Consider the following 16618-nt stretch of genomic DNA (forward strand, 5'->3'; position numbering starts at 1 on the left):
GTGGGTGGCTGGGGACTAGTCTCGGGCTCCCAATGGTTAGGCACCGCCTCGTTTGTTCGTGGGTAGCCGCTAGGCGGTGCCGGAGAGCCTCGTTGGTGGGCGGCAAGCTCCCCGGCTCTCATCCTCACCGTTCGGCCCTCCTCCGCGGCCCCCGCGCAGAGACTACAGCTCCCTTCGTGCTCCTGGAGTGGAGGAGGGCGGGGACGAGGGCGGGCCTTCCGGGCGTGTGTTTCCGGCGTCGGCGGCCGCGGCCGGGGACGGTGTGAGAGCGGTAAGATGGCGGCGGCGGCGGTGGTGGAGTTCCAGAGAGCCCAGTCTCTACTCAGCACCGACCGGGAGGCCTCCATCGACATCCTCCACTCCATCGGTAAAGGTCGCCGCGCGCCCTCTCTGTCCCCTCTGGTCCAGCTCGGCCTGTGTCGGTCGGCGGCGGCGGAGCGGGGCCGGGCTAGCCGGCACCGGTGCTGCTGACTCACTGTGTGTGTGTGTGTGTGTGAGTGTGAGGGGGGCCGGGCCGGGGGCCCGAGGCCGCTCGGAGCTCCCTGGAGCCCCGGGGTCCCCACCCCGGTACGAAGCCCCGAGGCAAGCCCGGCGTCCACTCGCCGGCTGCTGACTCACGGTGGGCTCGGCGCGCGGAGGGAGAGTGGGCCGAGCCGGAGCCCCGTCGCTCCCCAGCCTTGTCTCCCGCTCTGGCCGGTGCGGGCTGGCCCGGGACCGGGAGCGGTGCCGGCCGGCAGGCGGGCTTTGTCATGAGCTGGTCTGAGAACCTCCAGTTGAGGGCCTGAGAAACCCGCTCTGGACAGGCATTTCCCGCCCTTGTTGTCAGCCCAGCCTGCTCGGGTGGGAGCGCGAGCGCTCGCTCTTCTTCTCTTGGAGTTTCCTTTCCTCCGGACGCTGGAGCTGCTACTTCTGCCAGCCCACGGCGGAAAGCTCCACTTGCAGGGGCTCTTCCTGAGTATGTTTTGAGACACCGAGGGGGCACACACCTCAGGTTGGCATTTGGTTTGGGGAGGTGGCCGAGAGGTTCCTTTACCCCCCCGTGTAGGGTGTGAGAACCAGATGTTGGGGTGGGACCGCCCGGCCCGAGGAGGTGACTAATCGTCCTAGACTTTCCCGGAGAGGTTTGGAAGAGAGTTCAGAGAGTTAGTTGTCAGCCGCGGAGTTCCGCGAACTCTTTGCAACCTGCCGGCTGCCCTTTGCCAGAAAAAATGAAAGAAAAACGTCTTAGCACTGTGGTATGATTGTCTCACACCTTGCATGCAAGTGGGGGAACTGACGTGGGAGCCCGAGCCGGTCGCTTCCGACAGTTTTCTAACTGGGATTCAGGTGTGAACAGAAATAAATTTATGATGATACAGAGGGCTTTTAAATATTCATCCATCAAGGGTTCAGATAGGGCTAGGTCTTCACTACCCAGGCAGTAGTGATGTTTCTAATGTAGCTGGAGAAGATTCGGATTGAATCAACAAGTAGTTCGAGAATGCACGTGTATGTGGGACCTCCAGGCTATTGACTTTTCAGTTGACTCATCAGTCCGTTGAATTTTGGTACTCCTGACTTTCATGAAGAAAGGACAGTGACAGGATCTTGATGTCTTTATCTTTGGGGCTACTAGAAAAAGGGAAGAAATGGAGGTTAAGATGCATCAGTGAATGGATGATGTTGGTAAATGAAGGCTGTATTTCAGTTTGAAGTTCTGATCTTGACTTAAGTCAGTTACAGTTGCAGAACTAGAGTTATCTCAATTTTTTTTTTTATGTGTATTTTTATCCTGTGGATACACACTAGTATTTACAACTAATGTGAGAAGCATGGGTTTTATATTTTGTGTGTAGTGCCTATTATATTGTCTTTTATAAAGTGGGCGTTATGGTAAACATTATAATCAGAGTATTTCTTGCTTGCCCACTGTATTAGGAGAGAGTTCACTGAAAGCTTCTTTGTTAGAGTAAGCTTGAGTCATGATGGTTGACAGCCTTACTTTTTCCAGACTCCATCATGGAGTATCAGAATTTTGGTTTTTGTCAAGTCATGATGCTTTGTAAGAGAAGTGATAGCTAGTGATGATTACTAAACTTATCACTACAAGCTTGAAGAGGCTGGCCAGTGTTCAAGTGGTAGAATAGTTACTAACAGTTGGAAGAGGGACTGTTAGCACAGTTATTTAAGCAGTTCCTAAATACCTTAAACTAGCTTCCCTCCTAAGGACCACACTGGAGCTGTGACAGGATTGTTTTTCCTGAATGGCTTTGTAGACCTGTTTATCCCTAACACATCAGTCAGCTGAGGTTCTCCACAGGCCTAAAGTTTATTGAAAGGCTTTTGACTTTATAGTTATCAGTAACTTGGTCATTTGGTTTTAGTTTGTAGCAGGTAAATATGCAGACAGGTATGTTTAATATTTTAACAGCGCCTGGCATGGGGTGTTCCTCCACAAGCATAAAGAACTTGTTTTGTTTAAATTTTGCATTAGCCAAGTGACAGCAACAGAAATCGCCAGTGTATGTGGGTGAGGGAAATTCTAAGTGGTAGACTGAAAAGGCACATTTAAATTCCAAAGAGGAGTCTATTCTGATGAGATAGATACATGGGACATGTACTGCATGATCAATTTACTGTTTCTTGTTTAAAGTTTTTTCTTTTGAAGCTCTCTAGCATTTGTGTTTTGCTAACTGTTTGAGTTTGTATTTGGTCTTGTGAGGGTGAAATTTCCCTTAGTCTTCATTTTTTGTCAGAATTTTAAGAGGGTTTGCATTTTCCTCTCCCAGTGAAGCGTGACATTCAGGAGAATGACGAGGAGGCAGTGCAGGTCAAGGAGCAGAGCATCCTGGAACTGGGGTCTCTCCTGGCCAAGACTGGACAAGCTGCAGGTAAGTGCTCCAAATGGATTGCTTTCTCTTCTTACCTGAGATGCTGCGTGAAGTTTCACTTTTTTGGTTGGAGTGAGGGAATATAGGACTGTATCCACACAGTTTATTGGTAATGAAGTTCCATTTTATTGTCCACTTGTTGAGCTTTAGTTTTCTGTCAGGAAGTTAAGAGGCCTTTAAACTCAGTTCTTTCATGGATGACTTTTGTTCTGCAGGTGAAGGAAGAATCCTGTTTCTGTTGGGATACAGTAACCTGTGGTTTGTTTCTGCTTTGGATTTTCACTGCACTCCCTTACATGTGGGCAGTAGCAGTCTTCGGTGCTTTCATGGATCTGTTCTGATGTACTTAAGGTGGAGAGTACCTAGGCCCCTGCTTTCAAAATGACCAGGGATTTTGTATCCAAGGAAGTGATTTGCTGTCCTTTTTTCCTGATACACATAGAAGACATTAAATGGAGAGAACCTTCCCAAGATTTCTCCACTGGTACCTAGGACTTTGTACCTGTTGTTGCTCAGTCTAGTTGTAATGGAACCATTGACTTTCCAGGCTCCAAGTGATATTCTGATGATGGGTGTGTCCTGGACTGAGAGAGCCCTGTTGGCCAGGAAGGCCTTTGGCCAGTGAAGTGGCAATAGAATCAGAGTAGCCTGCTTAAACTTAACATGGATGATTTTAGTTAACTTTAAAGTGATTTTAGAGCTTATCTCATTAGAATGGATTGAACATAGTTCATCTTGTGGGTTACTTTCCTCCAAATTATGTTGTTATCCAAGAGGATGATAGGTATGCATTAGCAAAACTTGTTGAACTTGAGAACAAAGATCTTTCCCAATTAAGGGTGACAACTGATTATTAGACTTAATCAGTAGAAAGTTGAGTAAAGTTGTATGAAATTGGAAGGATGTATTTATATGGATCTTGCATCTTATTTAAAATATCATTAAAAAGGAAAACTGTTTTTAAGTGCCTACTGTGAACTACCTTAAGCCCAAGTGGGATTTAGCTTACTGAACCCTTGAAACAACTTGATAAGGTAGATACTATTACCCATTTATACTTGAGGAAACTGAGCACAGAAAAGTTAGATATCTTACTTTTACAGGCACCCAGTTAGTACGGGAGAAATAGGATTTGAATCCATGTAGTTCTACTAAGCTCATGACCTTGAGTTATAAAGGCTATTACTTTCCATAGTTATTCACTTATGAGTTATCAGTGGTAGGTGTGTTTTTTTCATTGTATGATGACTTCTATTTACCATGTATATGGATTCCTTTTGCCTGTCAGTTAATGTTGCAAAACAGTTTTAATGATTAGTCCACATGAAATATTGAAATTATTATTATTTTTTTGGCTGTGCTGCACGTCTTCTGAAATCTTAGTTCCCTGACCAGGGATTGAACCTGGACCCTTGGCAGTGAGAGCACAATCACCAGGGAATTCCCTGAAATAATTTTTCTGTTGTTGAACCATTCAGATGTCTACTTTTTCAAGTAGAATGGATAATTAAAAACAGCATGTAGTATAGTCATTGTTTCAGAAAACTTGTCTGAAAATGTTACTGTTTTGCTTGAAATTACTGTTTCCTGCTCTACTCCCCGCTTGTTCATTGCCCCCCACTCCCTGTGATCCATACCTGAGAAGTTTAGAAGTGTACAGGGAAACCTACTGGACTCTTTAACAGGTGAATCATAATAACTTTCAGAACGTTTCCAGGTTACTTATCATTGTTTTCTAAGAAAGACTTTGAGGAGTATGTTAAGGAAGTTTGGGGCCTACATTCATTTACCCATCTTTGCTATTAATAATTGATCAGTTTGTGTTCTTTCCTTTGAATTTGGGGTTCCAGAGAACAGAACATCTGTCTGTTCTGTTAATTTTTAATTTTGTTTTGTTATGTATTTCATATATGGCTAGAATTGCGTTGAGTAGTCTGCTCAAATAGGTAGGGTCCCTGCTGGACAGTAGACAACTTGGGAATTAGTGAATAAGACTGTCTGATGTATGCTTGTGATTGAAAATTGTGGTCTTCATTATTAGATGTGATGTCTCGGCTCGGGACCTGCAGATTCCATAGCCTGAGACTCTTTAAAGGAGTGTGCTGAGTTCTGTGAGGTTCTGTAAAGGAAGTTCTGGTCATACATTTGCAAATAACTTCAGTAAGTAAAGAATGAAGAAGTGAATATGATTCTGTCAGAATTTAAAAAATCATTATGTGTGAAAATGCAAAGAAACAGGGAATATAATCAAGAATGAATAAGAAACAGTAATAGACTAAACTGAAAAATGAACTGAGTCTTTTGGCAACTAAGACGTCATTTGTTTTTCTGTTAGAGCAAAAAGAATAACTTGGAAAAGATACTGTTGTGCTAGCAAGTGCTAGAGAGAAAGGCAGATCCTTAGCTCATGTTTCACTTCTGCCTTTTCCAGGAAGGAAAATGATTAAGAAAAAGATAGAAATAACACCAGAAAGAGAGAATTAAAGCCAAGGTAGGTGAGAGAAGAGAGAGCAGATTCTCTTTTTCAATAAGTTCAAGTTTCTAGGCTCTGACAATTTCTGTCTTTTAATATCAAAAGAATGGTTGTAGCAGATATGTTTATAGAGCCACTGTGATTCTGAGAAAAATCATGGAGGATGGAGAGGTGTAAGGAAAATGAGGAGGGGCAAACATTATTCCACTTTGCAAAAAGATAATGAAAAGAACAAATCCTAGACATTATAAGCTGGTAATCATCGGTAAAGTTCTGGGACAGATTATTTGATTAGGTTTTAATCACATAAAGCAGTGGGTTTGTTAAGAAAAAATTATTCCAAACTCACCCTAGTTCTCTTTGGTTAGCCTTATCGGATCAGATTTGCAGGGCTCTGGGGACAATGGCTTGCCAGCTGTTTTTGTAAATAAAGTTTTATTGGAACATAGCCATGCCCATGTGTTTACATATTACCCGTGACTGCTTTTGCACTACAGTGGCTGAGTTGAGTAGCTACTGCTGAGACTGTATAACCCACAAAGTTGAAAATATTTACTATCTGGCCCTTCACAAAAAAAGTTTGTTAACCCCTGGTTAGGAATAATGATATAAACAACGTATCTGATGTAAGCAGAGTTTTTGAACGTTTGGCATGGCAAATGGATCGATTGTTGACCTGGAGGGAAGTCTCTAGCATCAAGCCATAGGGATCTGTACTTGCTCTTCTGGACAGCATCTGGCATATGGCTAAAGCCATAGCAGAAGGTGTGCTTATTTCTGTGGATGATTCAGTACAGTAGAGAACAGATTTAGGATTCAGGGTTGTTGCCAAAGCCAGCAAGACTAAATTGTGTAGAAAGGAAAAAGTTATAGACTCAAACTGTTTATCAGAACAGAGGAACCTGTCTGCACAAAGACGTTATGGACTCAGTCCGAAAAAGAGTGCTGTTAGCAAAAGCAAAACATGCTTTCTTGTGTTACATGTCTGATCAGGAGAACTGAGCCATAACTCTACTGGTCTGACCCTACGTGGAACATTGTTTTCAGTTCTGGGTGCCACAGGTGGTATGTTTGCAAACCAGAATTTATTTGGAGGAGGGCAACTAAGATGACAAGGAATGTAGAAACCAGGGTGTTGGAGGAACAGTTGAAATAGCTAAAGCTATCTAGCTTGGAGAAAGGGAAATTTAGGGAGACGCATGCATGTGTGCTAAGTTGCTTCAGTCATGTCCGACTCTTTGCGACGCTATGGACTGTAGCCCACCAAGCTCCTCCGTCCATAGCATTCTTCAGGCAAGAATACTGGAGTGGGTTGCTGTGCCCAAGGAGATACAAGTGATAGTTATCTTCACATATTTGAAGCCATGTGGAAAGAGGCTATAGACTTACGTTTCAGAAAAGAACAATTGAGTTTGACCAAGATTGGAATCATCTGCTTTCTGAATATTTCTGTCACTAGAGATTGTTCAGAATTCTTCCAGGATAATAGGAAACGCTGTAGCAGAAGGGACGTTGCACTCGACTACTTTTAAAAAGCTATGATTATATAATTGAAGTTTGCATACGTGCACAAGGAATTTGAGGGAGAGGAACAGGTGTAGCCTGGCATTGGCACGGAAGACTCAGTCGGACTTTAGCCGACCTGAAAGGGCATCTAAGCTCTACGTAGGTCAGGGTGACGGGGGTGGATTCCAGGTGGTGGTGCAGCACGAGCGAGGCCTGGCTGCAGGCGCGGGTGAATGGAGTGATAGAGTGGGGGAGAGTCTGAGGCGGTGGGAGTCCCAAGTCAGGACCGGAGAATGGAGGGAAGGGTGAACTTTCCCGCTCTGTATAGAGTTCCTTTTATACCTGACATGGCACCGTGGTTTCTGTGACTGTGCTGGCAGATGAGGATTTCAAGACCCCTAATTAGCATTCTCTGGAGGGAGAGGTTTGCTTGCCCTGAATTCGAATTCTCAGGAGGATGAGTCTACAATTTGAGGCAGTGACACTAAAGTAATTTTAACCTACATTCCAGGAGTTCTTCCTTAGTTGGTCAGTTGAAATATTGTCTCATTTTCCCTCTTGTTTCTAAAGGTGCCCCCTTAGAATTACTGTGCCACCCACTTTTCTCACACAAGAGGGGAAGAAGCCTCAGTCGTGGTCACGTTTTTTGTCATAGTTTTTGTCATAGTTTGACTTAGGTTTTATAGATGAATGAGGAATTTTAAAAGGGACAACTTTAAAAGGGACAACAGTACAACTTTAAGGGACAGACACCCTAACTTTCATGTGAAAAACTGATTTAGAAGAGTGCCATGCAAATTACATTGTAAAAGACTAAACTGGGCATAACTTTAGGAAGGGAGGAAAAAAGGAACCTCTGTTGAGATTTCCAACTTAGACAGTCTTGGAAATTAGAAAAAAAATTTTCTTTTAACTCTATAACCTGATAAATTTGTTGATTGTGGGGAAGTGATTTTGTCCAAGGTGGTTGAGGCATGGCATGTTTCCTGTTCTAGAATACTGCTTTCTGAGAGTGTGAGTACTTTGCTGTACTCATGAGATAGAGAGCCTCGAGCATTTCCCAGGATCCTCACAGTAATCCAGTGGCCAAGTGGGGAATGGAATACAGATTTGGTGTAAGCTGTTAACTTTTTTGCTACTCTGTTACCTGCTGAGAATGCTTTAAATTCCTATTAAGTTTCCTTTTGACTGCTTCCAGACATAAGTACTGATTTTATTATCTTGGGTCATCTTTTAATGGGTATTTTGTCCCTAATATTGATGGGTACTTTTTCCTGTCACAATTGCCTTCCACAGAGCTTGGAGGACTCCTGAAGTATGTGCGACCCTTCTTGAATTCCATCAGCAAGGCTAAAGCCGCTCGTCTGGTCCGATCTCTTCTTGATCTGTTTCTTGATATGGAAGCAGCCACAGGACAGGAGGTAAGCTACTTGAAGGACGAAAGAGAAGAGTCTTGTTTGGAGCAAAGTCTTGTTTCAGTGAAGGAAGTGCCTGCCTGCACTGTGGTGGTAATGTGTAAGGGACGGCTGGGAGGACAGCGCAGGACTTAGCACGTCAGTTTCTCTTTGTTGCAGGGCATTTGATACTTTGGGTCTGTTCCATGCTTTGCTTTGTAAGTGGAGATTGTCAGTGGTCCCTGGAATCCTCATTACATCAGGGTCACAAACTGATTCTTGTCTTTGAGGTATTGTATTGCCACACCTTTGTAATGTTTTCTGTGTCTGTGGTACCTCTGTGTCACAGAGCTCCTAGTGAGCGCTAATTAAGTCTCGTGGCATCCCTTCTTGGTGTGTCTTGTATGCATTTATGCCTTTATTGAGTGAGCATCCATCTGTCTGTCTCGTGTGTCCTGAAGTGACTGGTATACCTGTCCGTGTCCTCTACGAGTTCAGACTAGACCCTGAGCTGTACTGAAGAGTGCCTCTTTGGAATCACTGAGCCTCTTCCAGTTCTTTTCAAAGAATTATCGTTTGCAATTCCGGAGAAGGAGATGCTACCAAAGTTAAAACTCATTCTGTAAAAAGTGGTAGATTGAAGCAGGGTGTACGGTGGTTGCTTGAATCTGTTTGTAGGAAGAATATAGTTGTTGTCTTTTCTGTATTCCTCAGCAGTCATTGAATGTGTGCTGTGTTAGGCACTGTTACAGGTGTTAGGGATTCATTTGTAACAGTGTACAGTTACTGCTCTCATGAGGATTATATTTTAATGAGGAAGGCAGATAATGAACAAATAAATAAAATGTCAAGTGGTATAAAGGCAGGGGTAGACATTGGTAGGTAGTTATATGTCTCATTATTTGCCATGGCCCCTGTGGGTGTAAAAGATATGAAGGGGCTTAGTGGCATATTGAATAAACAATGGGGAACTTCAGAAACCTAGCGCGTGACAGATCTTACTTTGAATTCATGTCGTTTGTAAAATCTGGTTTCTTTCTTTAATGATTCTTTGAAGCCTAGTTTAAACACCATAAACTAACTTCATTGTAGAAAATTTATTTGTAGAGAAGTCCTCAAGTTCATTTGTTTTTCGCAGAACCGTGTTTCATGATAATAGATCAAAAATAGATATGTAGATGGCTGCCTTTTGAACCAAAGCATTAGAATTATTTTTATGAACAATTTAAAAGAAAAGGTGGTGTTTTAAACAGGTGTTACTCTTTTGTAACCCTGACTTTTAAAAGAAAATTGCATTTGTGCTCATGAAAAAGTGATGCCACATTTTTTGTTTGAATTAGGATGCCTTAGAATGAGCTGACCAGTAAATGTTAGCTTGAAACAGACTAATAAATGTTACTTGGAACATTTTAGGCAGAAAAAATTAATTATCCAAGCTGCTGCTTTGACTGAGCTCTTGGAATTTGTCTCTTCCTGTAACTGCGCTGGCTCAGTGGCTAGAACTGCAATTGTTTGATGGTCGGTTCTCCTCCTGTATCCAAATTATCCAAATCATAATTTGGTGCTCTCCTGTAATTGGCTTGTGGGATTCACTGGCCTTTGTCTTGTGGCTCCATGTCTGGTTAGGCCCTCCTTTTAACTGTGTGTGTACATTGTTATTCTTCATTGTACATTATTTTCTTGTCAACTAGAGGCTTTTCTTCCTTATCCTAGGGTGAAAGGGAACACTCTTACATATTGTGTCTTTTTGTTGTCAATGTCGTATTAGTGCTAAGTAAGACCTGTTGATCTTTTTTGTTTGTTTGTTTTTATTGATTAGTAGTTTAGCTTTTTATCAACCAGCCAGAGTCTTACTCCACTTAGCAGGTCTTTCAGTAATTTTTGTGGATTACAGATTATTTGCTTGGTTTGGAATAAATTGTGAACCATCCAGATGGTTCTGTCTGCACCTCAAAGTCAACATAGCAACATCAACATCCAACCATTTATTAAATTCTGTCAATGCAACTTTCTCCAATCTTTATTCTCCACCCTTTTTGTATTTGTTCTCTGTGTACAACTACCATCTAATTGGGTTCTAATTATTTCTTCTTTTTATTTTTTGGAGGTATTGTTCACATACAGTGAGTTCTAATTATTTCTTAGACTAATGCAAAAGTCTCGTACCACCATTTTGAGAGATATCCTACCCCGTAACCCTCTGAACATCTTATTCCTCTCTGTGCATCCCTGAACTTGAGCCTTCAGTGGCTCTCGATTGCTTGCAGAGTTCGTATTTTATGTTCCTCTACAGTACAGCTTAGCAGGACAGTCTGACCTCCTGGTACTCTATGAAGTGTACCACACGTGCCTGGCCTGTTGGGCACTTGACTGTCTGTGGAGCGAGGCCTGTACACTCTTCATGATGTACCTTTCCCTTCTGTGGTTCCGTGTCCAGTGCCCTCTGCTCTGAGATCTTTGCTTGCTGACGTTCCTATGATCTAAACTCCACAGTGATGCCCGCTGTGTTTGCACGTGTTACATCTCTGACGATTGTCTTTACGATGGACGCTTGGACGTTTGCCCTATCTCCTTTCCTGTGATACAGTCTCATTCAGATGCAACCTGCGTGCCTTGTGGTGTCACAGCACCTTTCTCATTCCTAACTCATGGCTATTCCTTGACCACGGCTACCTCTGGCCTCACCTGCCATACTGTTCTTTCTTTCACATTATTTACAGCTGTAACACTGGCTTTAAACTGTTCTAACTTTGGGGCATTTTTATACATCTAATTTTTTTTTTGGCCATGTTGTATGGCTTGCGAGATCTTAGTTCCCTGACCAGGGATCTAACCTGTGCCCCTTGCAGTGGAAGCATGAAATCTTAACCACTGTACTGACCTGGCAGTCTCACTCTTAGCCTGATCTTAACACAGCCTTTTTTCTTCTTCACATCATTTCAAGTCTTTGTTTCCATCTCGTTTCCTCAGAGACCTTCCTTTATCACCGTATCTAAAATATCTAAAATATCTAAAACCCTCTTTCTGCTTTCTTCATGTTTATTTTGCTTATTAACATTCATTTGCTACTTAGAAGATAAATTTCATGAGGATAATTACTGTGTCCTATTCACTGCTGTAACCTCCACACTTAGTTTGGCCCAAAGAAGCTACCTAACTAGTATTTGTCGAAGGAATGTATCGATCATGCCTTCTCCATGGTAGATGCTCAGGAGATATTTTGTTGAATTAAGACTTAACTTTATTGACTTGAGATACAACCATGGGGTATTGTTGCTGCATTTGTCTACGTGACTCAAGACCTCTGACTTGGGAGGGTGGAAAATTCTAGGTTCTTTTAAAATTCTTCGATTGAGTATTGGGAAAGGATAGAGGAGCAAGGCATAGGTAGATCACTCTCATTGAAGTGTTGAGGCCTGGGGCAAAGTACAAAGTTTTAGGACATTTGTAAGCCATGGAATTAAAAGATGCTTACTCCTTGGAAGGAAAGTTATGACCAACCTAGATAGCATAGTAAAAAGCAGAGATACTACTTTGCCAACAAAGGTCCGTCTAGTCAAGGCTATGGTTTTTCTAGTGGTCATGTATGGATGTGAGAGTTGGACTGTGAAGAAGGCTGAGCACCGAAGAATTGATGCTTTTGAACTGTGGTGTTGGAGAAGACTCTTGCAAGTCCCTTGGACTGTAAGGAGATCCAACCAGTCCATCCTAAAGGAGATCAGTCCTGGGTGTTCACTGGCAGGACTGATACTAAAGCTGAGACTCCAATACTTTGGCCACCTCATGCGAAGAGTTGACTCAGTGGAAAAGACCCTGATGCTGGGAGGGATTGGGGGCAGGAGGAGAAGGGGACAACAGAGGATGAGATGGCTGGATGGCATCACTGACTCTAAGTTTGGGTAAACTCTGGGAGTTCGTGATGGACAGGGAGGCCTGGTGTGCTGTGATTCATGGGGTCGCAAAGAGTCAGACACAACTGAGCGACTAAACTGAAGACATCTAGAAGTGTTGGGGAGTTTAACAGGAAGAGTATGGGGAGGGGATTTTCCTTGCCTTTTTGTATTTGGTGACTCACCATAAGTCAGATAGAGCTATAGCATGGTCTTCAGCTTGCTGTGTTCCAGAAGCTGATGTGATTCAGGTTAGGTTCTGGTCAGTTGCCTAGGATGTGAGGCTGTATGGGTGGGGTGGGTGACTGAGGATTGGGATGGTTGGCAAGGAGAAGGGGAGTAGAGATTTAGGGTGAAGAGGGGAGAAAGAAGACTGAACCAGATCCTTAACCAAAGAGTGAGCTCAAATTCCAGAATTGATTTTACCTTCCAGGTATGTCTAGGCAGTTCTTTGGGAGGCCATTTTTTGGTATAGTCTATCCAACTGAAGCACAGTAGCACGTTTTAAGAAAGCTTACATCAAAAAATCCTGTTGAATTAAATAATTATTTTAATGGAAAAGGGGAGTTCGTGCCAGAGAATTTCACACTTAAAACGGTAGTTAACTTTTTTTCCCCTTAGGAATTTAGTGAATAAAAGCATATAAAAATGGTTTAGTGTTATTTATTTAAAGCTTAAAAACATTAGTATCTAATTTGACTGTTTTAAGCTTTTGTACTCAAGTAAAGGCTTCCTCCAGAAGCATGGACTTCTTGTGTATTATTATCTATCCCCTTTATCTGTCATTGTTAGCATTAACAAAGCACAAAGCCTCTCAAACAAAAGGGCAGTGAGTGGCCTTTAAATTTTTTTTCTGAGAACTGATGTGCTGGTTTCACCAATTATAATTCTAGATATTGCAAATCATGTACCCTGTAATTGAAAAGTGATTGTTCATGTAAAAATTCTCTACTGTAGGAAAAATGTCTCTATTGACCTGAATTTATTAAGTGTGAGTTAAGGTTGGGTCAAGTTCTGGTCCCAGTGGCTGATCATGACCTTTGGTGGGTCACTTAACATCTGGACTGTCAGGGAAATGGGGACAGGTAAGATGCTAGGGTAGAACTCAGTGTTTCTTAACTAGGGGTATACATCAGAGAGGCCAACCTTTTATTCCAGACTACTGAATCAGGAGCCTAGGCATTCATTTCAGCATTGTTAAACTTGCTGGGTAAAACTGTTGGTAAGCGTTTCTTAGTCCCCCAAAACACGGAGGACTAAAGACTTTTATTCTTGTTGCTAAAAATATTCAGCAAAATATTTTCAGTTCCATTCATGTATGAACAGAAATCTTACTTTGATTTTGGTCTTTTAGAACATAACTCAAAACTGAAATTGTGATTGGCCTGCTTTTATTTCAGGTTTTGTAGAATTCATGAGGGTGGTTGAGTTTAGAGCTGGGGATTGAGTAGCCACTAGGGGGCCCCCTCCGGTGAGTTATAAAGTTTTCATTGACTTGCTGATGAATCTTCCAAATACCATGTAAAGGCTTTCACTTATCTACTGAGCTTTATTTTACCAGTTAGTTTTCTGGAAAGCTAGTTTCTTTTTATCTTATGCTCTGATTGTGAATCTTAATATAAACTTGCAGTAACAGAAGTGATAGATGATCTGCAGCACTTAATACGTACTTGTCAGAACTCCTGTGGCAAGGATACCTGATGGCATGTAGACCACCTGGCCTAGAACACTTAAGATAGTTACTTTGCATGGGACATTACTGCTTGGGTAGCAGGTAGAACTGGGAGTTCAGAGTTCTTTTATAGAAAGTTTAAAAAGCCCCTTTAAGTGTTAGGCTAATTTTAATTTCTTTTTACTCACTTTCATACAAGCTAAGTTTGCTGTACTGTGATGAGAATTGTTACTTGCGCTTTGTAAACTCTGGAAGGGAAGAGTCAGCTGGGCCTTTTGAATCTTAAAAGCAACCGTTGGAAGAGTAAGACACTTGTGCCTAGACTGAGAATTTCTCCCCTTTATGACTGATATAGTCATATGAACACATTATTGTTACTATTCAGGGAAAAATTTCTGCTTTAAAAATGTCTCGGCCATTATAGAACTAACTCTACATTCCAGGACTGCATATGTAGTCTGGGTCCCTCCTGAGAAGGTAGATGAGGAATCTTGAAGACAAAGCTCTTTTCCAAAGGAACAGTCTAAGCACAAATATACTCTGTGTGTAAAAAGCCAAGTTGATTTTCCAGTATGCTATACATATTGAGCGGAGAAGGCAATGGCACCCCACTCCAGTACTCTTGCCTGGAAAATCCCATGGGCGGAGGAGCCTGGTAGGCTGCAGTCCATGGGGTTGCAAAGAGTCAGACACGACTGAGCGACTTCACTTTCACTTTTCACTTTCATGCATTGGGGAAGGAAATGGCAACCCACTCCAGTATTCTTGCCTGGAGAATCCCAGGGATGGGGGAACCTGGTGGGCTGCTGTCTATGGGGTCGCACAGAGTCGGACATGACTGAAGCAGCTTAGCAGCAGCAGCAGCATACATCTTGAGATACTATGATCAAGGCATGCTCCTGAGACAGTAAACATGGATAGTAATGCATAAGGAGGAAATGACAGCTGTTCTCCCGAGCAAGGCTTGTGGGAAGAATGTGAGGACATAATGTTGCATATACTGTCTCTCCCTGTTGCAGGTCGAGTTGTGTTTAGAGTGCATCGAATGGGCCAAATCAGAGAAGAGAACTTTCTTACGCCAAGCTTTGGAGGTATGTGCCTGTGTTGGTATTGATCTCAGGTCTCTAGACGTTTGACAGACTGTGATTATAAATAACACCATCCTGATCAAAAGTATTTTCAGCAGCTTTGTATTCTGTGCACCCAAAATGATGGGTAGTAGACCTGCTCATGAGAATTGCTCTGGTTGAAGCTTTGATACAGACCTGCTGCTTGGCTCAGAAAAGTAAGCAGCAGCATGGTTTAGTCATTGGCTATAATAGGAGATAATATCATGGGCTAGATGATTTTTTTTTTAGGCTGAATTTGATGCTATCATCAGGACTTGAATATTCAGCAGTAACAGTTCTGTGACTGTCAATCTTTGATTTCTTTCTTTGGCTTTTTTTCTCCCCTTTCCATCAGTCAATGCCTTTTCTCTTTCCTAGGCAAGACTGGTGTCTTTGTACTTTGATACCAAGAGGTACCAGGAAGCATTGCATTTGGGTAAGTAAGCTGGTGGAAGCTAGTGAAGTGTCTTAGCTGGCTCTGTGTATGTGTGTGTGCGTGCGTGCTCAGTCATATCCGATTCTTTGCGACCCCATGGACTGTAGCCCACCAGGCTCGTCTGTCCATGGAATTTTCCAGGCAAGAATACTGGAGCAGGTTGCCATTTCCTTCTCCATCTTAGCTGGCTAAATGAATGTATTCTGAACCTGGGTACTCTTATTAGTTATGTATTAATAATTTATATTCTGCCTATATCTTAGAAGATTTAAAGTGGCTTATAATTACTGAATCTGTCATGGGAAAATGGCATTTAGAAGTTCTAAGAAACTATCAACATTAGAAAACAAAAGGGTGAAACTGCAAGTATTTATTGACCGTTACATTTACTATATCTGTTTATAATTATCATTAAAATCAGTTTTAAAGATCAAAAAGTTAACTGGATGTAAATACATACAGGAAACCTAAAGTGGGCCAGCTAAAGGCTTCTTTTGGCCTTTGCTGCTGCTGCTGCTAAGCACCCTAAAATCTTTGCCTGCTGCTTTTTAAAAAATTAATGGATATAGCTGGACTATTTTCTCCAGGTGGAAGGACATGACTTTCATGATCTATTAAGTTGAAAAATTGCCAGTATGTAATTCTTATCCTGCAGAAGTGCTATTTTCATATGGTTCTAACAAGTAGCATTAAAAAAAACAAAACTGCTTTAATAGAGATATAATTCACAGACCATAAAATGCACCCTTTAAAAGTGTACAGCCAGTGATTTTTAGTCTGTTCACAAAGTACAATTGTCACCACTGTCTGATTTCAGAACATTTTCATCACTCTAGAAAGTAATCTTGTATCCATCAGCTGTCACTTCCTGTTAACCCCCAATTCATCCTCTGTGTGCCCATCATCCCAAGGCAATCACTAACTAGTTTTGCCTCTGTAGACTTGCCTGTTCTGGACACTGCACATAATGGAGCCACACAGTGTGTGGCCTTTGTGAGTGGCTTCTTTCTCCAGCATGTTCTCAGTGTTCATCCATGTTGTAGCATATGGCAATGCTTCATTCCTTTTTATTGCTAAGTAATACTCCATTGTATCATATTATCCCTTCATCAGGTTGATGGACACTGAGATTGTTTCCACTTTTTGGCTATTATGAATGCTGCTATAAATAGGTTTTATGTGGACATGGTTTTCTTTCGGGTATATACCCAGGAGTAGAATTCCTGGCATATAGTGACTCTCTTTAGCTTTTGAGGAACAGCCAAACT

The 16618-nt window shown here is 42.2% G+C and overlaps 1 protein-coding gene across 2 annotated transcripts in view; it reads left to right on the plus strand.

The window, feature by feature from the left end:
- Nucleotides 1-243: 243 nt before the first annotated feature.
- PSMD11 (proteasome 26S subunit, non-ATPase 11) overlaps nucleotides 244-16618 on the plus strand; it is a 28941-nt gene continuing 12566 nt past the window's right edge. For both annotated transcript variants that reach the window (XM_086360263.1, XM_086360264.1), the window contains exons 1-5: nucleotides 244-367; nucleotides 2769-2870; nucleotides 8146-8270; nucleotides 14825-14896; nucleotides 15293-15350. In XM_086360263.1, the coding sequence (XP_086216389.1) occupies nucleotides 277-367; nucleotides 2769-2870; nucleotides 8146-8270; nucleotides 14825-14896; nucleotides 15293-15350 (448 nt within the window). In that variant the 5' untranslated portion in view covers nucleotides 244-276. The remainder of the gene's footprint in view (nucleotides 368-2768; nucleotides 2871-8145; nucleotides 8271-14824; nucleotides 14897-15292; nucleotides 15351-16618) is intronic.

Source organism: Bos grunniens, chromosome 19, assembly GCF_055505025.1.
Source record: "Bos grunniens cultivar Pamir isolate PY7600 chromosome 19, Bosgru_T2T1.0, whole genome shotgun sequence".
Lineage (NCBI taxonomy): Eukaryota > Metazoa > Chordata > Mammalia > Artiodactyla > Bovidae > Bos > Bos grunniens.